The sequence below is a fragment of the Cervus elaphus genome, chromosome 5 (assembly GCF_910594005.1).
Source record: "Cervus elaphus chromosome 5, mCerEla1.1, whole genome shotgun sequence".
NCBI classification, from domain to species: Eukaryota; Metazoa; Chordata; class Mammalia; order Artiodactyla; family Cervidae; genus Cervus; species Cervus elaphus.
In genome coordinates, this window is record NC_057819.1 from 123,582,199 (window position 1) to 123,607,593 (window position 25,395).

The 25,395-nt window shown below is 44.7% G+C and overlaps 1 protein-coding gene across 2 annotated transcripts in view; it reads right to left on the reverse strand.

The window, feature by feature from the left end:
* The window catches only part of RPTOR (regulatory associated protein of MTOR complex 1), a 315,748-nt gene that overhangs the window by 110,897 nt on the left and 179,456 nt on the right, over positions 1-25,395 (reverse strand). For both annotated transcript variants that reach the window (XM_043905267.1, XM_043905266.1), the window contains exon 7: positions 17,854-17,913. In XM_043905267.1, coding sequence (XP_043761202.1) covers positions 17,854-17,913 — 60 coding nt within the window. The remainder of the gene's footprint in view (positions 1-17,853; positions 17,914-25,395) is intronic.

Here is a 25,395-nt window from a genome sequence, read left to right on the forward strand (position 1 = left end):
CTGCAGAAGAGAAAAAAGAAAGGTGGAAAAAAGAAATAGAAAAAACAAGAAAGAAACAGGATGGTAGATTTAAACTCAAAAATTATTACAGTAACTATAAAAAGACTAGATATTTCAATTAAGGTGAACAATTTTTAGTCTAGATTTAAAAACAGAAGGAGGTAAGTCCTGGGTGTTCATTGGAAGGACTGATGCTGAAGCTGAAACTCCAATACTTTGGCCACCTCATGCGAAAAGTTGACTCATTGGAAAAGACCCTGATGCTGGGAGGGGTTGGGGGCAGGAGGAGAAGGGGACGACAGAGGATGAGATGGCTGGACGGCATCACCAACTCGATGGGCATGAGTTTGAGTAAATTCCGGGAGTTTGTGATGGACAGGGAGGCCTGGTGTGCTGCGATTCATGGGGTTGCAAAGAGTCGGACACGACTGAGCAACTGAACTGAACTGAACTAAAAACAGAAAAAAATCAACTATACCCTGCTAAAAAGAGATATAATGTAAAATATAAAGCTACAGAACTATATATAAAGATACCTGCCTAAATACACAAAAAATTTATATCTAATACAATTATGTACACACACATTATGTTTACATATGAAAAGACATATTGTATAAACACAAATCAACCAACAGTTGTATGGCTACGCTGTGTGTGTGTTAGTCACTCAATCATATCTGACTCTTTGCTACTCCATAGACTGTAACCTGCCAGGATCCTCTGTCCATGGAATTCTTCAGGCAAGAGTACTGGAATGGATTGCCATTCCCTTCTCCAGGGGATTTTTCTGACTCAGGGATCAAACCTGGGTCTCCTGCATTGCAGGTAAATTCTTTACTGTCTGTCTGAGGCACCAGGGACACCCAAGGATACACTACAGTCCTACAAAGTGGACTTTATGAAAAAGGTATTACCAGAGATGAAGAGTGATATTTCTTAATGACAAAAGGTTCAGGTCATTCTACCAGGGAGGTGAAGTCAGTCATGGTGAATGTGTCCTTCTGTAGTTCTGAAGGCAAAGCCCATAGTCAAAATGGGAATAAGCTTTTAAAATAAAATGACAGTTCAGTTCAGTTCAGTTCCTCAGTCATGTTGACTCTTTGCGACCCCATGGACCACAGCACACCAGGCCTCCCTGTCCATCACCAACTCCTGGAGTTTACTCAAACTCATGTCCATTGAGTCGGTGATGCCGTCCAACCATCTCATCCTCTGTTGTCCCCTTCTCCTTCTGCCTTCAATCTTTCCCAGCATCAGGGTCTTTTTGCATCAGGTGGCCAAAGTATTTGGAGTTTCAGCTTCAGCATCAGTCCTTCCAATGAATATTCAGGACTAATTTCCTTTAGGATGGACTAGGTGGATCTCCTTGCTGTCCAAGGGACTCTCAAGAGTCTTCTCCAACACCACAGTTCAAAAGCATCAGTTCTTCGGCACTCAGCTTTCTTTACAGCCCAACTCTCAGATCCATACATGACTACTGGAAAAACCATAGATTTGACTAGATGGACCTTTGCTGGCAAAGTAAAGTCCCTGATTTTTAATATGCTGTCTAGGTTGGTCATAGCTTTTCTTCCAAGGTGCAAGTGTCTTTTAATTTCATGGCTGCAGTCACCATCTGCAGTGATTTTGGAGCCCCCAAAAATAAAGTCTGTCACTGTTTCCACTGTTTCCCCATCTATTTGCCATGAAGTGATGGGACCAGATGCCATGATCTTAGTTTTCTGAATGTTGAGCTTTAAGCCAACTTTTTCACCCTCCTCTTTCACTTCCATCAAGAGGCTCTTTAGTTCTTCTCTGCTTTCTGCCTTAAGGGTGGTGTCATCTGCATGTCTGAGGTTATTGATATTTCTCCTGGCAATCTTGATTCCAGCTTGTGCTTCATCCAGTCCAGCATTTCTCATGATGTACTCTGCATGTAAGTTAAATAAGCAGGGTGAAAATATACAGCTTTGTTGTACTCCTGTCCCGATTTGGGACCAGTCTGTTGTTCCATGTCCAGTTCTAACTGTTGCTTCTTGACCTGCATACAGATTTCTCAGCAGGCAGGTTGGGTGGTCTGGTATTCCCATCTCTTTCAGAATTTTCCACAGTTTATTGTGATCCACACAGTCAAAGGCTTTGGCATAGTCAATAAAGCAGAAGTAGATGTTTTTCTGGAACTTTCTTGCTTTTTGATGATCCAATAGATGTTGGCAATTTGATCTCTGGTTCCTCTGTCTTTTCTAAATCCAGCTTGAACATCTGGAAGTTCACGATTCACGTACTGTTGAAGCCTGGCTTGGAGAATTTTGCTAGAATTACTTTGCTAGCGTGTGAGATAAGTGCAATTGTGCGGTAGTTTGAACATTCTTTGGCATTGCCTTTCCTTGGAATTGGAATGAAAACTGACCTTTTCCTGTCCTGTGGCCACTGCTGAGTTTTCCAAAGTTGCTGGCATCTTGAGTGCAGTACTTTCACAGCATCATCTTTTAGGATTTGAAATAGCTCAGCTGGAATTCCATAGCCTCCACTAGCTTTGTTCGTAGTGATGCTTCCTAAGGCCCACTTGATTTCGCATTCCAGGATGTCTGGCTCTAGGTGAGTGATCACATCATCATGATTATCTGGGTCATGAAGATCTTTTTTTGTATAGTTCTTCTGTGTATTCTTGCCACCTTTTCTTAATGTCTTCTTCTTCTGTTGGTTCCATACCATTTGTGCCCATCTTTGCATGAAAAGTTCCCTTGGTATCTGTAATTTTCTTGAAGCGATCTGTAGTCTTTCCCATTCTATTGTTTTCCTCTATTTCTTTGCATCAATCACTGAACAGTATGAAAAGGAAAAAAGATAGGACACTGAAAGATGGAACTCCCCTGGTTGGTAGGTGCCCAATATGCTACTGGAGATCAGTGGAGAACTAACTCCAGAAAGAATGAAGAGACAGAGCCAAAGCAAAATGACAATAAATTGTTAAAATCATATCCTGAATAAGAAGAGAGGAGGAAGGTGAGGTATATGTATCAGCAACAGTAATTAAAAATGTGGCAGATTATAGGAAAGCATAACATGGTATTAGGCTGAGGGTAGAATTGGCATTTAGGATGACAGAAGAAAATTTTCACATATTGAGGTAAGGGTAAGTCATTCTAGCTTGTACATAATGTGGCCTGAAGTTTATGTTAACTAGAACAGCCTGTCTTATGACCTGTTTATCATCCATTGTACATCTGCTTTAACCATTAAAAAAAAGAATGCATTATCCAGGGAATTCCCTGGATGTCCAATGGTTAGGACTCTGCTTTCACTGCTGGGGCCAGGGTTCAATCCTGGGTCAGGGAAGTAAGATCCCATAAGCCGTGTTGCTTGGCCAGGAAAAAAAACAACAACGATATCCAAAAGAATGTCCACTTTGTGCTAATCTATCTCTTCTGAAACCTTGAAGGGATGTAGCCCTGTCATGTTTGGTATATGTTCTTTGCTCTGATGAGATATAAAAAGCATGGTGCTGAAAACCATGGTTCTTCCAGACCAATTCCTCAGAGCTACTAAGAAGCTGTGTCCTGGGCTATAGTCCTCAGTGTGACTTGGATAAAACTCTCTTTTATCCCTTGTTATAGATTGTTTATTGATTATTTGCATCAACAGGGATTACTGACAGGAAAAGACGAGCTACCTATTAAGAACACTGACTACTCGAGTATGGACATTAGGGAGCTAGTACATCCACATCCTCAGGGAACATAAGTGGCTTTCAGACTTTTTTGATCACAACTCCTAGTAAGAAATACATTTTGCATGGTCACCTGATGCACACATATAGATGATCATATGTGTAAATATACACTTTCAAACAACAGGACCAGAGAGCATTCATGTTGTTAGAAAAACAAGGATATTCTCTGTGTTTCTCTTTTTCTTAATGCAAGGCTGTGACCCACTAAACTGATTTTACAGACACTAATAAACCATGACCTGCAGTTTAAAAAAATGTTGACTTAAATGAAACTCTTGTTAATTTCTCCTGGAAGCTATTGGCTCAGGTTATCAAAATGGTTTGATGGTGAACATGGGATCTGAGAGATGTAAGAGATTAGAAAATTACATAATTCGACCTCTGAATAAGCTGACTGGTATTTTTTAAAACCCACAGAGGCAGCTTGTTTCCTAATGATTTTTTAAAAATCTGTACTGAGCCTTTAAATTGAATGGTTTATGTGTGCAGCGCTGCTGTCCCTCACATCCCTTTCCTTCTGCCTTTTAACAGCTCCCACAGAACAGAAGCCTGCCAATCTTTACTTGTGAAGCAAATGGAGAAAAATGTATCTTAAAATCCTAGGGGGAGAGGAGTGATGATTTCTAAGGCTCGGTGGTAAGCAGGAGTTATTAATACAACAGTGGAGATGCTCTCTCTTTCACCGAATTTATTACACAATGATAAACTACTGCCTCTTTCCGGGGCCACAGACGACAGCAGCACCAGCACTGGCACAGGTTCCTCTGGAGGCTGCGAAAACCCTCACAGAGACCCGGGTCAAAGAGAAGAAAGGAGCAGCTTCTCACGTGCTTACTGAACATGTTCATGACCCCAGGAGAACAGGCTCTTTCTATGAAAGAGTACAGTAACAAATCTGAACCTAATTTTATTTTTTAAAGCATTCCCTGAAAGAGTGGATTTTCTTTGGTTTTCTGGATGTCAAGGTTGACTTATAGACCAACCCTTTCTTGAGAGCTACAGGCCCAGGAGTCAAGCAGACGTCTCCTCCAAGCAGAGTTCTCTGAAAAGCTGCTAAAAAGCCTGTAACATTCAGAAAAGGCAGCTTCTAAAATGAGCGGGGTGGGGGTGAAATCCAGACAAGCCCCAGGGAGCAGCCCTCTTTGGTCCAGAGGGGCAGGGAGCACTTTCTTCCTGAGATGCTCCCCTGCCTCCTGGCTCTGCTCTCCAGGCACCCCTCCTTGAACGGACTGAGACACCCTCCTAAGGCAGCTTCTCTATAAAGGAGGTGGGAGGAGAGGAGGGGGAAGGTGGAACTGGCCTCCTCAGCAGCAGACCTGGATGTAAGACCTCCAGGTGTTTCACAGAAATTGATCCTGACCTTTCTAGTCCATGAAGAGCCTGGAATGCCAGGGTTACTCTATACTTCGTGCTGAGAAGGACTGCCGGCAGCCTTGCTGGAAATTCTGTCTCTTCCTGTCAATTGGTTCAAACACCGCAGAAACAACAGCTTTCAAATACAATCAGATTGTGTTTGCTATTCTTCATCTTCCAGGATAACTCTCCTCTGAGGTTTTCCTGGCAGGGCTGCATTAAACAGACATGAGCTCTCCTCTTCCCAGGTACCTGGGAGTCTGGGCCACAGTGACCAGTTACTCCTCCTACACCATAGATGTCCCCTCATCTTTCCTTGCCCTTGGAGACCAGACACCTAGATGCACGAAATGCAGGCCACCTCCTTTGTAAGACCTTTCCTGATATATACCCAACCAAAATATACCCTTCCTTCCTCTCCACATGCACACAAGAACTTGCAGAATGTTGAGACCCTTCAGTGTACACATGGCACGGAGCCGAGGGAGTGCAATCAGAGGCCGGGCTGTGAACCCTTCAGGCTCTGCGGCTTCTCACTGTGTGACTTTAGGTAGGTTACCTAACTTCTCTGAGACTCAGTCACTTCATCTATAATACCTAGTCCCACAGGAACTAGAAAAGTAGAGTAAGTTAACAACCTAACAAGTTAGCACAAAACCTGCTACATAGTAAGGGCTCATAAAATATAGCTGCTCCTATTTATTTGCTGGGCTTTCCTAGGTGACACAGTCGTAAAGAATCTGCCTGCCAATGCAGGAGACAAGGGTTTGATCTCTGGGTTGGGAAGATCCTCTGGAAAAGGAAATGGCAACCCCCTCTGTTCTTGTCTGGGAAATCTCATGGACAGGGGAGCCTGGTGGGCTATAGTCCATGGGGGTCACAAAGAGTCGGACACAACTTAGCGACTAAACAACAACTTATTTGCCATTAAAACAAAACCCCTACAAGTTCTGAAACAAATCAGAAATGTTGGAAGTGCCTAAATACAGTCAACCCCTAAGTTTAATATAGTAAACAGGATAATATTACGAGAACCTAAGTAATTACATGGAGCACATTTTCACTGTTGTGAACTCTCATTTTTCCTTTCTTTCCCTTAATAAACAGGTAGATTTTTCCCCACTTGGAAGTCATCTGTTTCTTGCTTTTCCAAGAATCACAAAAACTGCTGCCTCGGTCTGAGAGGCCTTACATGTCGCCTCCTTGCACATCGCCTCACCCCCACAGCCCTCGCTCCACCTGGTGTGCCCTCCCCACTGCCCATCTTGTCTTGGGGGTTCTGACCACAGGGCAGCTCTTTGTGATACCAAGACTGCTTTTCCTGAAGCTCCTGCCAGGCAGCTCTGACGCTGGCACTTCTTGAAACCAAATAGATATGTGTAATTTACCTGAATCTCATGGCTTTTCCATTATCAAAAGCAGTTATCTGTCATTCCAGAGCCTTCTCTGCTCCAGGCTAAATGTCCCAGTTCCTTAAAGTGCTTCTCACCTGGCCGCCCACTCCACGTCCCACCTTGTCCCTTCAGGGTCTATTACCTCCCTTCTCTAGATTTTTCTGGTTTTTGAGCAGTCATTTTGAGAAGTTGACCCAAATTAAATTCAGACTTTTTCCATATCAGATTTTTCAAATCCCAAACTTGCACATGTGATTTCTGGGGACTACTGTGAGATCTATATACATAATTTTGATCATCTGCATTTCATTCCTCAGCCTGTCAAGACCTTTTTATATTCTAGTACTGGGTCCACCTTAAAATTTTCTCTTATGAACAAATTCTTAGTTGTGCTCTCATTATTTCTAGTAACAGTATTATCATGGTTGATCTGAATTTCTGAAAACTTTTTGCATCATTTTGCTCTACTATCTATGGTTAATTATTAGATTCATCCTTGTTGAAGCAGACGAATGGTGCCGACATGAAGAATGTGCAAAGGTCAGGTGAGTTGTTGCTGCTGTCACATCTAAACAGGCTCCTACTACCCGGAGCAGAAGGAGAATTCTGACTACGATTCTGGTGGTAAAAGGCAATGCGTTACAGCTCTAAGATACCATACACAGCACACCAAAGTGACCTGGTACATAATTCAAGGAAATAATCTTAAAGATCTTGCAAGAAGACCAGCTGACCACCTTCTTCAGGTAAGATCAGGGACAGCCCTCCTTGTGGCTTTCCAGTTATACCCATTCTCCATCTGACAAACACAGCATGTCCACCAGGCTTTGTACCACCACCCGCTTTGGTGCAACGCTGTGGTTATCGGAGTTACAGAGCAAAGCATGGCCTGTGTTCCTTGTCACTGAACCAAATACTGCCTCCTCTGTGAAGCCCAGCCCATGGGTCCTCTTTCATTAAGTTGGCCCTGGAATCTCCAGCTTGCTGAGGCTCTTTCCTCTGCTATCTACTCACAGGCCTTCACTGACTGCCCCCTACACACTGTCCACACAGGAGAGGAGCTAAACCTCTTACTGAGTATCCAGTCCAATCTCTTAGCTCTAAGAGGCTTGCAGGCTACTGAGCTCAGACCTGCCTTGTTAACGGTTCTACAGATATGAACCTGAGCCCCTCAGTCAGTTTCTAAGCTCTAGAGGACACATCATCTCATATACTATTAGTCTTACATCATCAACCCCCCAGCACCTGGCATGTTACACACTGCTGGCGCTCCAACACCTGCCGGTGGATGGCATGGGAGAGTAAACGTCACCGCATACCCATACAACCCAGCAACTACAATTGGAAATGGTCTAGCTCCACTTCCAATTAAGGTACTAACCAAGCATTTAAGTGATCAGTTCCCCTGTGTGATGAAGGGAATTGAGTCAGACCCTAAGAAGCCATCTTGAAACCACTAAGTGCGTTAATTTTAAAAACTAGACCGATGGATAGGGAGGCCTGGACTGCTGCGGTTCATGGGGTCGCAAAGAGTCGGACACGACTGAGCGACTGAACTGAACTGAGACCAATGAATACCATTTCAGGGCTGCACCTGGAGCACAACTGGCTCCTGGTTGGGACTCTCTCCACTGCTTCGCCTGGCTGGCTCTTTCTGGCCAGGTGGATCACTCTCCAGACATCTCTCCTAGCTGCTCAATCAGAGAAGCACCAGTCACTATGTCATAGCTTCCTTTGTAACTGCATATTTTTTAAATTTATGCCTTCATGTTTCCTTCTCCCAGTAAGAATGCAAGGCCACACACCAACCCTTTGTTGAATCAATGAATGAGCAGCCCAAGAGAGATATGTCTGATTCTGGATGTTTTTAAGCCTGGAATCTCAGAATGTGTGTGTTTATGTGTGGGCACCCGTTCAGTTGGATTTGACTCTTTGTGACCCCATGGACTAAAGCCCGCCAGGCTCCTCTGTCCATGGAATTTTCCAGGCAAGAATACTGGAGTGGGTTGCCATGTCCTTCTCCAGGGGATCTACCTGACCTAGGGATCGAACCCACATCTCTTGCATCACCTGCACTGGCAAGCAGGTTCTTTACCAGCTGAGCCACCAGGGAAGCAGAATCTCAGATGCCCTTCTCAAAAGCAGACATCTCATGTGTGACTCATTGGCTTCTAGTTCAGATGATGTGCTCAGATCAGAGTGGGTGAGTGTTGTCTCTGGAAAGAAAACCCGGTGCAGTCACCATGCGGCGTGGTGGTCGGAGCAGGCAGGAGCCGGCTCTGCCACTTACTGAACAAGTCACTCAATCTCCTTTTATCATGGTTTCCAGGGTCTGAAACGGAGATGGTGCCAGCAGTCACTCCCTGGACTGGTAGGGACAGCTGGACATTTGGGGCGCGCCAAGGCCCATGCCCACATGGTGACAGCAGGGTTCCGAGTCCTGCATTGAGAAACAGGCATAGGGACCACTGCTTGATGCAGCTGGCCTCCTCCCTCTCCGCCCAATGAAACGGCGCCCACTGCCGGGCTGTGAGAGAGAGGACCGTTGTGTAGAGCTGGACCTGAACAAGCTCTCGGAGACAGGTCGGCAAGTAGACCAAGAAAGGAGGGAGACAGGGCAAGCTTCAGTAGGGACGGAAGTGAGGTGAGGCACTGACTCAGCCTCATCTCCTCCATCGCGGGCCTGCTGTGATAAGTGTCTCTGGAGCACCAACAAGCCTCAGGAGACAAAGTCGCCACAAGGAAGGCCAATCTCCGAGAGACTGGAGGCACATGCTGTGCCCCCGCTGACTTTCCCCTCTCACCGCCTGACGCCCGCCTTCCATTAAGAAAAGCCACCCACACCGCCATCTGTATCCCCGGATCTTGTGGATGACGCATTCTTTACAGACTTGCAGACACATTTTCCTCAGGACACCAGGAGGGCGCCCAGGGCATCAGGAGATGAAATGAGTGCCGCAGATGCTGAAATGCCCCGAGTGGTGCTTTGCAGCCTTTGTTTGGATGACGAGAGGCCAGGATTCAGTCCCACAGAGAAGGAAATGGACGCTCTCTGGGCGGTGAGCAGGCACCCCATGGAGGTCCCAGGAACCTCTCATGCTCCCTGGGCAGCTCATCTACAACTTCCTCCCAGACAAGCCTCCTTCATGCTGGCTGATCAGCACAGGCCACGGGGACCATATGGGGTGTGGGGATCCGCCCCCCTTCCCCTGCTGACCTGAGCAGGATCATAGCGACAGGCAGAAAAGCCAGGTCCGGTCCAGCCACTCGCCCCAGAGGCGGGGCTCCAAGGCCAGGCTGATCGATGCCTGACTGACGCCTGCTTGTGGGGCTGGGAGGACCTGTGACTCTTCCTTCACAGTGTTCCCACATTTCCGCCAATTACTCACATTCTCTCCCCTTGCACCGTCTCTTGGGGATTTGTTTTCCCCACTTCATTTCCAAATTAGCTGCCAGTGAATCATTACTCATCTTCTCAGTGACTGGCAGGCATTAATGAATTACTGATTTTCACCTTCAACCAGCCGATACAATATATTTATGTTGGAAAGAAAGGTACTTTTTGAATTAAGACTGGTATCTTTTGATAGTTTTCCTTTCAAACATAATACATGTGTACAATTCCGGCTTGACGGTGGAGTAAATTCTGATCACAGCTACTGAGCCTGGGGTGGCAGGCACGGGCTGCCACCAGGCTGAGCTCCTCTGCTCACGCCAGCCCCATGGGATGCCACTTCCCTTCCTGCTGTGATGCTGGGACAGACCACCCAGCATGGCCTGGACAGACACTAGGCTGGCTAGTTGCCTGCCCAGAGCCTCAGTCTCTTTGGAATGTGGACAATAATAGCACCTCCCTTCAAAAGGCTCCAGGAATAAATAGAGACTGAATATATGTAATGCCCTTAACACAGTACCTGGTACATAGCAGGTGACCAATAAATATCACCTATTCTTGTTCTTCTTAATTCTCAACTAAAGAATCGTTGGGTTATCCTATATTCTCAAGCCACAATCCATGTATTTTGTAAACTGGAGTATAATTACAATGTTGTGTTAGTTTCTGCTGTACAATGAAGTGAATTAGTTATATGTATACATACATCCCCTCCCTCTCTCCCCCTCCCTCTCATCCCACCCCTCTAGGTCATCACAGACCACTAAGCTGAACTTCCTGTGCTTTATAGCAGGTGCCCACTAGCTACCTGTTTTACACACCGTAGTGGATTTATGTTAATCTTAATCTCCCAATTTGTCCCAGCCTCTCCTTCCTCCCCTGTGACCTCTTCCTCACTGTATATGCAGGACTCATGAGACCAGGATTCTTAAGATGGAGACCGTAGTTAAGTAAAAAAAAATTGCTTGCGGTTTCAAAGCGAAAATCAAGCCCCAAATCCAAGCTTATCTTCAGCCACTGCTTCTGGACTAAACAGGGGCTAAACTGCTATTCAAGGTTCTGAGGAAGCAGGACACAGCAACTCATTTTATTCAAGACAGTGGATTGTTAGCTATTTAAAATATGCTGTTTACACAATAGATGTTAATTATGAATAATTTTTTGGTGTCCTCTGTGCCTCCAGTGATCAGAATACTAACTAACAGCCTCATGGACTAGCTTCCTCGTCTTTCTGATTCCCCAGAGCTTTCTGAGTACCCTAATATTTCTAGCACTGTTTAAGCGTTTCATTACTTTGTTTCAGGGATGAAAAATGTCCCTTAATTTCCAAGCATGGATCTTATTGCCAGTCTCTCAAAGGATTCGGAATATAAATATGTACTGCAGTGGCAACATGCCTATTCATCAGGCTGCTACGTTCGCGTAGATAATTAGAAATCGGGAGATTTCTCAGAGAAGGTTCACTATAATTTACTTCCAGACACAGCAGCTTAATTAGAAAACAAATTCCTTCCCTAGCTTTAAAGATTGCTAAATAATTATAACACACACACACCACCCATGTCTCCTTCTCTGGTCTGGTGCTGAGACTCTAAACAACACGTTTTGCACATCTGACAAAGGTGGCCGAGGCTGGGAAGGGGTTAAGCCCTGATATCCTGGGGAACCTTATGCTGAGCTGCTGCACAGAGGCAGCTGTTTGAAACAAACCACATTTATCAAAGAATTACCGTACAGCAATTCAGAAGTGTGAAACTTTTCAATCAATTTCTCCAGTGATGGCAAAGAGGAAGGTGATGACAGGATCGGGCTGCATTTCTGATCGTTTAGGGGCAGCCAGGGAAGGTGCTGGAAGATGGCTGGAAACGCAGGTCATGCAGGCGAAGCCCAGTGCCACCTTCAAGCCCCCACACCTGACGCTCCTGACCCTGAGACTCTCGGGGCTCCTTGGATGGGGCCGCCAGTCATGCAGCATGCAGGGCGAAGATTCCCTCTCTAGCTCATGCCAACATTAAGAGCCTGCTCCAATCCTAAGGAGTGGTGGCCCTGGAGACCAGGGTACACACAAGCTGCTCGCAGGGGAAGGAGTGGCAGGTGAGGCCGGCGGGCTCAGACCACATGCCCGCCACCCCGGTCCACGCAGGCCAGGCCGCAGCATGGCTACTCACCCAGCTGTGTCAGGACCATCCCTCACACATGCAGAGCCGATACCACCCGGGGAAGGAAAGGGGTGGGCAGAGGACTAGATGGACATTACTCTTATTTTCTGCAGGTCATTAAACTTGAGGGAGGGAAACAAAACTCAACAACACAACCCGGTGTCCTTCAGGTTTTGTTTCATCTCTGTGTTGTGACCTGTCACTCTAGTCAGGTGGTACAGTGACCAGGGTCACCCTCACATTTAGGGGTGATGGAGAGGTTCTCAAGTTCAAGAATTTCCATGTGGTGAGCTGAATTCAGAGATTCACACTGGATGCAAAATGCCTTAAGACACTCGCGAAACCAGCAACAGGTCAGTGGCAGCCCTGCCAACCCTCTGCTGACGTGTCTCCAGGAGCCCCCGACACGGGTTTATCCCACCTTCCACGCAGGAAACACTCCCCCCACAGCAATGCCTTTTTAGGTGCTTCCTTGTTGATGGAGTTTCGTCCTCTCCCCCACCAATCGACAGTGCTTAGGATTTCATTAGCAATAATGAGCTGCTGAAGAATAAATGAAAAAGGACCAAGGAATTGAGCAAAAAAGCCAATTTCTGTTAGATCCTATAATTGTAACTAAGCACGAGTTAGAGCCTGCCAATTAACCTAGACCCACAAATGAGATGCACTGGAAGTCCTCATGAGGTTCTCGCTTCATCCCCTAAAGGCTCCACCAGCTCAGAGGGCAGGGTGAGCCTCTTGGGAAGAAGTGCCCACGACACCCTGTTGGACGTCCCTTGCACCTCTTTAGGTGAGTCACAGGCCTTGTCCCAAAGGCAGGAGGGCTTGTGCAGAGGATGGGCATCCAGTGGACAAAGGGTGCTTGATACGGCGAGAATGGCCATCCAAGGAGGACACTGCAAATGAAACGGAGGCAAGGGGTAAAGCAGCTTTGGACAGCCTGGCCTGTGGCAGCGGTGCAAGCACTCAGCCCAGTGAGCAAGGAATCACTGCACAGGATAGCTCCCGCACGAACCTGCTTCATCCACGGGCAGATAAACATCACAATGAGTTATGATCCTGACGGAACCCCAAGTGGCCCTAGCACATAGACTGGAGACCAAACACAGCCCCAGAGATGCGGACGCCGAGAGCCTGCTGCATCCAAGAGCTGCGTATTTTGACCGGAAGTCTCCAGAAAATGATGATAGGTGAAAATAATGAGACATCTTCCCCAGGAAGGTTCTCTGAGTACAGAAACCTTGGCAGCCTGGAAGACTACTGAACACAGACGTGCTGTGTTTCTTTCTAACCTTGTAACTTCAAGGTCACACCTACTTCTTGACAATGTTTCTTCTTATGGACTGTAAGGACAGATGGGGGGAAAGTCTAAAAATTAAAACAACAGAATAGCATTAAAAAAATATTTATTTATGGCTGAGCTGGGTCTTCACTGCTGTCTGGACTTTTCTCTAGTTGCAGCAAATGGGGGCTACTCTCTAGTTGCGGTGGCTTCTCTTGTTGCACAGCACGGGCTCCAGGTGCTGGGACTTCTGTAGTTGTGGCACGTTGGCTCAGCAGTTTCGGCACACAGGCTTAATTTCTCCAAGGCACGTGGGATCTTCCCAGATCAGGGATTGAACCTGTGTCTCCTGTATTGGTAGGCGGATTCTTTACCACTGAGCCACCAGGGAAGCCCCCAGAATAGCATTTTAAATGGAAAATCTCTCCAAGAAAGCTACAGAAATTAAGAACTTGTATCTACTCAGAAACAGATCTCACAGTGGTAGTGGCTGGGAATCCTGCGGAGCTATACATCTGGATTTTTTCTAGTGCCATATAACTAAAGCCTGTAGCTTGTCCTGGCATAAAAAATAAACATAATTCAACCCTGCACATTCACCCTAACTACAGCCAGGCTATGAGGGGAGCAGCCACATAGCGCTTCCTATTGGAAATGATGACATGTATGGGTCTCACCTGAACTGTATGTTTGCTAAGTTGTATTCCGAGAACAATGACTCAGACCCAAACCGTTGTACCTTGAAAAGTTATTCACAACAGAGAGGTTCTGAGGTTTCTAAAATATCTTATTCTTACTCATTTTTTGTCACCACCATCACGAGCCACTCAGGTGAAGCTCCATTTGGAAAGCAAGTGTGGTTCATTTTGGATGCTTGTAGCCTATCCCAATTAATCTGGACAACAAGCTTTTCTAAAGTGCAAACTTGTCTGGTATGGGAATGATCTCTTTTTAAACTGCACTATTAGACTTGTTTACACAATTTTCCAAAAGTTGTGTGGTGGCATTCACCCAATGGTGGCTGGGGCTAGTGTATGAAAGACACTCTCCCTGTGAACCATCCCCTCCCACCCCAGTCTTTATCAGAAATCCAATGGCTTCAGAAATGCTAAGTAGTATTAACCATTATTCTCAGTGCAGTTTCAGGAAAGTGGTGAGAGAACAGAAGTATTTGTGGGGGTGAGCTGATGCCCAAAGAGCCTCAATCCACCCTGGGGGATGGTGACAAATGCAGGGGTGAGAGGTGTGCGCCCAGTGAATATGACTCCTGAGGGTGAGGCTGGCCATGTCTGTCTGTCTGTAGTTTTTCCACCACCCCCTTTCCCTGCCCCCATTCCCACTCAGAGTGCTATTAATGATGTTTTTCTTTTTAAATCAAAACACATAGACACCCAATTTTTCAGCATTTCACCAACGTTGTAGCACTGCCTGGGACAGGAGAGGGGTTGACGGAGAAGAGAGGACACTGTAAGCCAACCTTCAAAGGGCCACCAGAAGTCACACTAATCAGCTGAGAAAGTCACTTAGCACTGGGGAGGGTGGAGTCAACACTGGGTGTTTTTTGGGAACACGGGCGGCTACAAACTCTGAAGTCGTGATTTACGAAAATTGCACTTGATTAAAAAAATACTAAAATCTTATCATATATAGGAGTTGTCTGCTTCTATTTTTCAATCCTCATTAGCCAGTTTAAGTTGTGAGTAAAGGTTTCTCCCCAACCTCAAACCCTCTCCGGTAAAATATCTCTTGTCCATTTTTTTTTGTTTTAGTGAATTTTGAGATATCTTCATATATTCTGGATAGAAGTCCTTTGTCAGCTATGTGATTTGCAAATATTTCCCCCCAAGTCTGCAGCTTGTCTTTTCTCTCTCTTAGCAGTGTCTTCCAGAGAGTAAACATTTTAAATTTTGATGGAGTTCAATTTGTCAATTTTTTTCTTTTGTGGATCATGCTTAGGGTGTCAAGTGCTATGCACACTTTAAGTCTGAGAATGTGACAGGATGAGAACTGGCTGTTCAGACACCAAAGTCTGGAAGAGCGAGGGCCTGTGTATAGGAAAGGCTACAGAGAGATGTCCAGACACCTGGCCACCAGGCTGGCCTGACACCACCAGGTGGGAGGTGCCACCGAGGAAGCTGAAGCAAACCGAATGCCAGATTCCTCTTCAGAACTGTCTGAACAGGCCACCAGAAGTCACCTCGCTAGGAAAGAAGGTAACTCTATCACAGTTTCAATGGTTTCTGTGAGAATTACATGTCTATGGTGATCTGTGGTACAGGCGATGGAGGCTCTGGCACTCAGAAATGGGGGGGAAGTAAAGACCCACAGACAGAACACAGCAGCGCTGGTGGACGAGCTCTAACAGGACAGCTTCCAAACTCTGAAATCTCGTCAGGGAACTGGACCAAACAGGCCAGATGACCAGGCCGATCCAGCCCTTTCTTATTTTTCAGCTTCTCTCCATGTGATGTTTGTTTCTCAATGGCTGCCTTGTTTGTCCAGCACTTGTAAATGGTTTTCTCGGTCTTAGTCCTTATTGGAGGTGAAGCTGGCTTAGAACAGGGAGGAGCAGTTCCCGAGAGGAGGGGCCCTGATCAGGTCCTCTGTCTCTAGAAGTGAGTTGTGTGAGTGTGACCAGGACAGGGCAATCGTGGAGGCCGATTAACAGAGCACTCAGCACCCAGCCACCCAGCCCCCTGCTTCCTGACAGCACTGACCCCTGGAGCATGGGCCCCCCAGCAAAGACGAGAACAGGGACACGAGGCCACCAACGCGCTCTCCCCACCATGTAACCCTGAGAGCACCAGAGCTCCGATGTGGAGAAAATCAGCAGCTGCACCTGCCCAGAGCAGCATGACTTTGAAAAGAAGCACAGGTGGACTCTGTACTACACACTGGGGCGGAGAGACCTGAACCCTCCCTGAGCCTTGTGACCATGACACAGTGAGGTCTGTGGTCCCTGCCCTGGCCGAGCCAGCACAGCCAGCGCCCCGAACACCACCCTGCTGCTGGTACCAACCCCAACCTCAACTCCCGCTGCTTCCCTCCCGGCCTGCAGGGCCCATCTATCAGCGCCTCCCTGCACTCAGCCTCGGCCAGCACTGCCTTTCCAGCAATGGCTTTGAAATCTCCTCAACTGTGGGTCAGTGGAAACTAAGACCCACTCTAAGCAGAAGGACCACAGGCCTTCCTGTTTGTCCTGCTGGCACTGATCAATGTCACGCTAATTCTTTCTTGTCACAATATCCCATTTTGCTTGTGGACAAAAGCATCCTGAAGTAAATGCAGTGACCAGTCACATGATTTCCTTAGACATTTATCCAAAATTTAATGAAAGGAATTATACTCAATGAATTGTTTGCAGGTATCCTAATTATATTTTGTTGGTTCTTTCTTTTCAATTTATTTGTACCTATATTTTACATATCTATATTTTTATTAAAAAAACAAGATGGAAAAAAATCAGTTCCTTATCATTGCTCCTCCCTGCTTCTTGCTCCAAATTCCACTTTCCTACCCAGAGTGGAGTGCAAATATTTTATTTCATGTCTTGTTGATATGTATTCACACACACAGAGTTATGCACTGTTCGGCAGCCCATGGTGGGTGTCATGTCAGTCTCTTAACAACAGGCCACTCCCTCTGTATTCTCCCGTGGGGAGTGCATGTGATCGATTCCACAGTGCCCTTACGGCAGGCGTTCAGGCATAATATTCTTGTGCATTTCCCCTGACACACAGGCAAGTTGTCTTCCAAGAGAGAAACCTAGATTTGCTTTTTCTACCTGAGGTTAAAAATTAAAATCAGGTCTTTCTGCTTTACCACACGATTCTGTACATCAAGACTTAGGGAACAGTTTGTGTGTTAATTCTAGAAGAAATGGGGTTCAGAGCAGAAGCGTTAGGAACTACCTGGGTGAATCGGGATGAATGAAATGAACACGCAAACAAATGAACATAAGATGCAGGTCAAGTTTAGAACTGTGAGATGGTGTACTGACCCAAAGAGGCTCATGACAGGAGCAGACAAGCAGGCCCCAGGACCTGGAAGGACAAGGAGAGGCCAAGCAACCACCACACATCATGAAGGACCCCTCTTGCCGGGACCACCACACCTGCCTTAGATAGGACGTAAAACTGGGTTTACATTCCCCCCTAAGTAGGGGGAATGGAAGGTTGCAGAGCGTGAAAGGGAAAGTTGAGGAACATGGGGAAGATGCTAAGCTATGATCTGACTGTTGCAGTTGAGGATCAGAGTGATATCTATGTGCAGTGACTGGTCTGTATGTGTAACGATATATTCATTTTTGCTTTGGTTCAGTGTCCAGAGTATTTTTAAATGTTCAAAAGGATTCAGCTTGTACTCTTTTCCTTTTAATATGGCCCAAATTTAGCATGTCCTATGTAACAATCACAAACAAGGCCTTAATCAGAGAACAAAAGAACACATGAAAGGGAAACATCTGTGCTGACAAGAAGTACTTCTGAGAACCGAAAGTGAAAAATGGAGACTCCCCTTCACACCAGAAGCCACAGTAGCGTAAAAATCTGACTTACTTTTCTATCAAATCCAGTGTGACTCCAGGCACCAGACTAACGCATTTCTGCATGCAGAACCTGCGGAGAAAGAGAAGACAGTGAATCACAGCAATGGGATATGTGATGGGAGAATACAACAGTCCCAGAGAAAAAGCAAAGAGAGGAAGGGGGCCATGGGGATTGCCACAGTGAAAAGGTAAACCCAGATTTTCTTAATTCTGTCAGCTCTTAGGTTTATGAAGAAAATCTCCCTGCAACCTCTCAAAGAGGCAGGAACACTGAGCTGCAACTGGAGGTCTTCAGTGGAAGGAGAGAAACAAGTCTGCGGGTGGTGAGGCAGATCCCCACTGTGGGGGGCTGGGGGTGGGTCCTCGTGAGTCACAGACAGAAAGCTTCCACCTAGATGATGGAACAGGCTCCACTTTTCCATTTTTCCTTCTTAAGCAAGTAAACCTGGAGAGAGTGATGGAAGGATCAGTGAACCACCCCCAGGCACACAAAAGAAATTTGTGGGAGAAGACAAAGAAAAGTGAATTCAATTATATCATTTTAATTATCATAAAATCACAGGAGCTGTGAGACTTAATCTTTGCTGCAGAGCCATCCTGGAGGGCTGGGCAGGGTGGGGGTGGGGTGGGAACTGGGACTGGGGGACTGGCCAGGTGTCATCTAATTTGTGTGCACTGACAGGAGGTCGAAGACCATCTCTTCCTTCCTATCAGGGCTATTGGCATGCAGCAGGACAGAATCAATGGTCATGAAGAGCGAAAAAGCAACTTAGCATTGGTCATAGGAGAAATGTAAAACATTTAATTCATCTGCTTTAAAAATTAAGAACAAATAACCCCCTCTATGAAAAGAGCAGCAGGCACAGAGCAAATACACCCACAAAACGCATTTCCGCATCACTAGATGGATGTGAGACGTGGAGGAAGGTTGGAGAAAGTCAGTGTGCTCATGGGAGGGGATGAATACAAGGACCAGGCCACATTCAGGGCACATGGAGTGAGAGGTGTACAGTGGATGGGTAAGGATGAGGGAGAACGAAAAGGAGATAGAGATCCAGAGATCGGAAGACGACAGACAAGGCCAAGACGACAGCGTCTGGTGTGCAACTGGCTCCTGACATGTGGCCCTCCAGCTGGGATGGGGGAACCCTGAGCACCCAGCCCTGCCAGCCTCACGGCCTCAGCAAGCAACACCTTGCTCAGCCACAGAGGAAGTTACATTCCTGGCTGTGGCCGAGCTGGCCGGTGCTCTCCATTCACACAGCAGCAGAAACACGAATGAGACAGAGCCTGTCTCCCTTGGGGACAAGCGGCTGGGCTGCCCAGATGCTTCACCGGGCCAGTCAGTCCATCTGGACAAATCCTCCTGTTTCCTTCCCTGTCGGTGAGCTCTGCCCGCCCGGTCCCACACATCACTGCAACCGTCCACAGGCAGCTCTGACAGTGGCTCCATGTGAATCAGGATCTTTCCGTGGATGGAAATGGTCTACAGGAAATGCACTTTTCAGTCCAAATCTGAGGCCTATGCAAACAGGACTGCTCTGTCGTTTTTTTTTTTTTTTTCTCTGTAACACGCTTACTGATTGGACCTCGGCATTCCTATAATGACAGAATAGTCTGTACCAGACTAATCCTTTTGTCAATAACAACAGTGAGCTCTGGATAAAATATAAAAAGCAACCACTTGAAAGCATCAAAGAGCAAACAAATACAGGCAGAAAGGGAAGGTACGACCCTTACAAGAAGAGTAACAGCACAAGGTCCACCTCAACCAGTTTTTCCCACACATGCTCCCCAATTCACAAAGCATCAGGGACATAACTCAACCGGAAGGAGATCTGAACCCCAGAGCTTCGGGGGAAGTCTTAGGAAGGAGCCAAATTCAGCGAGCAAGCTCTCCTGGGATCCTGGGCTGGCCTGGGCACGGCACAGGCTTGGGACCAGACCCCAAGGAGCCCCAGGGACATAAGAGCTGAAGGGCACTGGGCAGAGGTTTCCATACCTGCTCCCCAGCAGATGTGCACACAGACAGGGAGAGCCAGTGCCACATTAGGGGGCTATGAACACCTGGGGCTTTCCACTGTGGGGTGCGGCCTGAGTTACAACCATGGTTCAGGATACAGAGCTGCACCCCGCAAACTAGGAGCAAAGTCAAAGATGACCAATCCTATAGCTGAGAGACCACAAGGTCAATTAAACCATCTACAAGAACAGCTAAACCAGAGGAAGTTAGCAGAATACAGACTTTCTCAGTGTCTCATTCACAATGGAAAGTACTCTAACCTAAAATCAAAAGAAAAATAGTTAATAAAACTAGATTCATTGTTGACCACATTTTTCATTTAGACTTTATAAAAATAACTTATTAACTGGGAAATAAGTATTATCATAAATCTGCTGGAAATATAAAGTTAAGGAAATTAAAAATAGGGACACTATGCAACTTTAAAATATGCATGATATGGTATGAGCAGCATGGATGAACCAGTGACTGATAGTCCACAAAACTGTACATCAGCCTGTATTCATTCCCTTTGCACCAGAACGACATCAGGCAAAATCAGAGACAATAAAAATGGCTCGACAATTCCGCAAAGCTGGATATTAGTAATTATAACAATAAACAGCAGCTGGCAGTCATTTAGTGCTGACTACTTTGTGCTGGTTGCTGGAGCTCATCGACAGGCTGGGCCACTCTTGACTCCTCTGTCCGACTCGCCCTCTCTGAACTGCGGGGGAAGTTACACAGCACCTGACCACTGCTCACCACCTGCCCGCTGACCCTCCAGGCCGGGTTTCTCAGTCGGGCACTAAGGACACTGGGCCAGATCATTCTCTGCTGTGGGGGTGGCATCCTAGCCTCTACCCGTGAGATGCCAGCAGCACCCCATCCCAACTGTGACAACCGTTAGGTCTCCTGACGCTGCCTAATGTGCTTCACCTCCTTGAGGACACAGCCCCAGGCCAGGCCCCAGCATCCCCCACATTTTCCAGAATAGTCTCTCTGCTTCCTTTCTTGCCTGTGCTCCCTATTTCTCTCCCAGGAATTCTCTACCAGGCAGCCACAGCGAGCCTTTTATGAGGAAATATGGGGATAAATCATTTCCTCTTGACCCTCCAGAAGCATCTTGCCATGCAGGATGAAATGCAGGGTGCTTGCCTAGCCTCCCAAGGCCCTGCCCTGGGCTTCCAGTCACTGTTCTGACTTCACTTCCTCACTCTCACTCTGCTTATCCAGTTCCAGTCACCCTGACACACTTTCTCCTCCTTCCATCTGCCAGGCACAGCCCCACCTCAGGGCCTTTGCACAGGTTGCTCCCTCTTGCCCGAGATAACTGGAAGGTTTACTCCTTTGTTTTACTCGGATTTCTTCTACCTTCCCTGACCAGCCTAAGAAAATAGCACCTTCAGTCTCTACTCGTGTACCGTGCTTTTTAAAAATAGCATTTCTTGCTACCTTATTATATATTTCTGACTGCTTGTCTTTATCATAGAAGATAAGCTCGATGAGGACAAGGACTTCTCCTATTTTGTTCATCAGTGTGTCTCCAGTACTTAGAAGGGTGCCCTAACATATAGTTCTGATACTCCATAAATGTGTCAACAAGTGAATATGGTATAAGATTGATTCCTAATATTTCATATATCTTTTTTTTTCCTGTTGCTCTTGCAAGTGATTGGCTTTAAGATTTTTATGAAGAACAAATTAATGGATGCTAAAAAGAAAACTCGACTCTGTAACTTTGTAAACTGTCATATGACTGCTGGATGCTATTGTTTCTGAGAATGGAAATATACTAAATTTTTTTCCAATTAGAAAAAAATCCCAAACATTTATCATAAAAATTAAAAGTACAGAAAATTACAAGTAAAAATTACCCCCACATCTAAGATAACTATTAACACTTTCATATCTACCTCTTACAGAAAACTGAACCATGCTGATTTATTTTGTGCTGGGATAAAATAAAATCAGTCCCTGGAATAGCCCAAACAATACAGATGATGGAAAAGTGGAGTTGGTCCTGCAGCCCAATCCTACTTCCGACTGCCCCTCTGCATCCAGACTGTGCTCAGCACATGTGTACAATCAATCTATACTTGGGTTTTGTTCAGCTTTTGTTTCTTACCATAAGAGAATTTGCCATACACACTACAGCTTTCCCCTCACCCCCAGTATTTTCCAACGTTCAACAAAGTTGAAAGAATTTTAGAGTTAAGCTCCTGGATCCCACCACCTAGGCTCCACCATCAGCATTTGATTAATTTGCTTTATCACATTTCTGCTTCTCCATCCATCAGTGCATCTCATTTTTCATGAGACAGAGGAAGTGGTATACTTACTTCCCTTTAAATTCTTCAACACACAAACCAACGTTCAGTATTTGCTCATTGTTTCTTATCTTTTGACGTAATTTTACATACAATGATGTGCACACATCTTTAACTGTTCATTCATTGGGTTTTGACAAATGCATGTGCCTGTGTACCCAAGCTCCTACAGGGACTACTACCAACATCCCAGGGAATTTTCTTTCACCCTTTTTCAGCCAATTCCTACTTCCTCCCATTGCCCCCAGGGGCAAATACTGCTCTGATTTTTCCACTGATTTTTACTCTTCAGTTTTAGAGTTTCATATACAAGGACTCATTGAGTATGTACTTTTGTATAAGACCTCTTCCAGTCAGCATGATGCTTTAGGTATTTATCCATGCTTTCGCTGGTTTCATGAATTTACTCTGCTCCCCTGCTGACTGGTATTCCATTATATGAAAAGACTGTAGTTTATATGTGCTGTTCTGTAACTTACCCTTGTATATCATGGACAATATAAAAGCTGAGGCACAGAACATTGTTTCTCATGAACATGAGTGTGCTGTCCTCAAGATGTAACTGTAGCAATGAAACTGCCTGATGAATGGGTACACCTATTGAGTGACCAGCCATTGTCTGATGGCTCTCCAGAGGAAAGTATCATTTACTGTCACATCAAAGCTGAATATATCCACTTTTTAACTTCTGGAAAATACTGTGTTTATCAACATAAAAGAAAAACAACCCTCTGTACTACTGATAGGTGAGAAATGACACATCATTGGAATTGCTTTGATTATTATTGAGGTTAAATGCCAGTGAATAATTTTTCCGGTTCTTTGTATTTTTCTTTGGCTTATTGACTGTTTATGCCGTTCTTGTCTTATTAATTTTAAAGTGTTTTATACATTAACAAAACTGACGGTGGCTTTGTTATGTATTACACAATTTCCCCCAATTCATAATTTTTTTAAAGTTTTGTTTTTTGCTTTCTTTGCCATACAAAACTTAGAATTAGTATTAAATAAAGCCTATCACTTCCTTTATAGCTTTTTAATTCTCCTAATAATTTTTCCAGTACTTTTGTGTTTTCTTTTTCACATTTAAAACCTCAGTATATTTGGAATTTATTTTATCATGGTAAGAGGTAAGGATTAGAAAAATTTCAAATGCTTAGCCCTGTGTTCCAAAGAATATTGAGTAATTCACTCTTTTTCCAAATGATAAATTCTTAAATAGGTTCTGTTTCTGGAACTGTACTCTGTTCCATTGACTCGAATGTCTGCTCTTTTTCTACCTGAACCTTCAAAATGTATTTTAATAACTAGTAGTTTCCTTTCACAAATCTTATTTAAAAAAAAAAATTTCTATGGGTATTCTCAAACATTTATCCTTCTACTTGACCTTTAAAATCACTTTATCTATATGTATCAAGTTTATGATTTAATTTATGGAGAATTTATATCCTTAATCTTCTGGCTCTCACCATGTAATAATAATGTGGTCAATTCCTTCATTTATTCAAACATCCTTTCATATTAATCGGTAAAGTTTTATGGAATTTTCTACACAAATGTCCAATACACTCTGAGTTCATTTATGTTGTGTCATTGTTACTGTTGCTACTGTGAATCAGGTTTATCTTCCTTCCCCAAATTTCCTTGCTATTTTTAATATATAAAAAGGGTAACAGTTTTAAGGAAATTGTGAAGTATATCATATATGAAGAGTATATAAGATACAAATGTGAGTTTAAGGACTAATAAAGTAAATGTAAGCACCACCCAGATTAAGAAATAGCACATTACAAAATCTGAAAGATTCCATGTGTCCCCACCATGGTATCTGCTACCATCCCCTCCCCAGAGGTAGCCTGAACTTTTATGGTTTATGATATCGATCTATGTTCACTTAGTAATCAGTCACTTTGCTGAATGTTCATGTTATTGCTAATAATTTTCCAATGGTTTTTATTGTGTAAAGTTAAAATTCAGACCAGACATAAATAATGCAAATTTGCCTCTCTTTAGAATATGTATACTTTCATTTTGTTTTTGCACCTAATTATTATGTTGACTAGCATTTCCAGAAGTTGTTAGATGAATCACACTTAGTATACATCCCCCCTTTGTTCTAATTACATTAATGAAACACAGTATTGAAGCATTAGTGCAGGATGATAGCCGCTAGTTGAAAAGAAAATTTCTCTTATGTAAAAGGAAGTATTCTTCTATTTTTATTATAAGGTTTTATTAAAATTCATTTTTAATTTTATCAAGTAACTATTCTCCTCTCACCCATTAAGATGATGAATTATATTAATAGGCAGCCTAACAGAAAGTCATCAGAGCAGTCCTGGAATGATTCTCACTTGGCCAAAGTTTTTTGTTCTCTTATTATACTGCAGGATGCTAAGTGCTAATATTTCATTTTGAATTCATCTGCACTGTTTGTCTACGCACATGTGTGCATGTGTATACACACTACATTTGTCAGGTTTGGTACCTCAATCATGGTAACTTTATAAGGAAAAAGAGAAAATTTATACTCACTGAAATATGGCTTATGTTAACACACTGCTTTGTTACCAAGTGTTCTAGTCCATATTTTAAGGATAATTATCTGCATGTTGAATCTTCACCATTTTATTTTTCTTGCTTCTCACTATTTTTTTTACTGCTTTCTGTTTCCTGTACTTTTACTTCTGACCAATTTTAAGGTCACAAACTTTAGAACTAAATTTGATTTCTTAAACTTTTTCTTTCTCTTTGCTGGTTCTCTTTGCATCTGGATGTAATGTTTTATCAATCTCCATATTTATTCATTTTTTTCCAGACACCATTTTTCTGCAACTTCATTGAGGATACAAAGCTCATGCTGTCTCCTTCTTGGAGCCCCCTTTGACCACAACTGAATTTAGGCTGATGAGGTGATTCAGGGTGGGAGCCAGTCACTAGAAAGACCAAACACTGGATAACAGATGGGAACTTCCAGCCACATGTTGACCGCCAACCTCTGACCTCAGGAGGGAAGGGGGCTAGAGACTGAGTTCTACAAAAAATCTTGAACAAAGGGATTCAGAGCGCTCCCAGGCTGGTGCTCCGTGGAGGTGCAGTGCCTTTCGCTCTCTCCCACACAAAGGTGACCCTGTCCTCCAGCGAGAAAGACGAGCTCTCAGCCCTCCCTGTGCAGGTTCAGCCTGCACCTGGCTCAGAGCTGGGAGACCCAGCGCAGGAA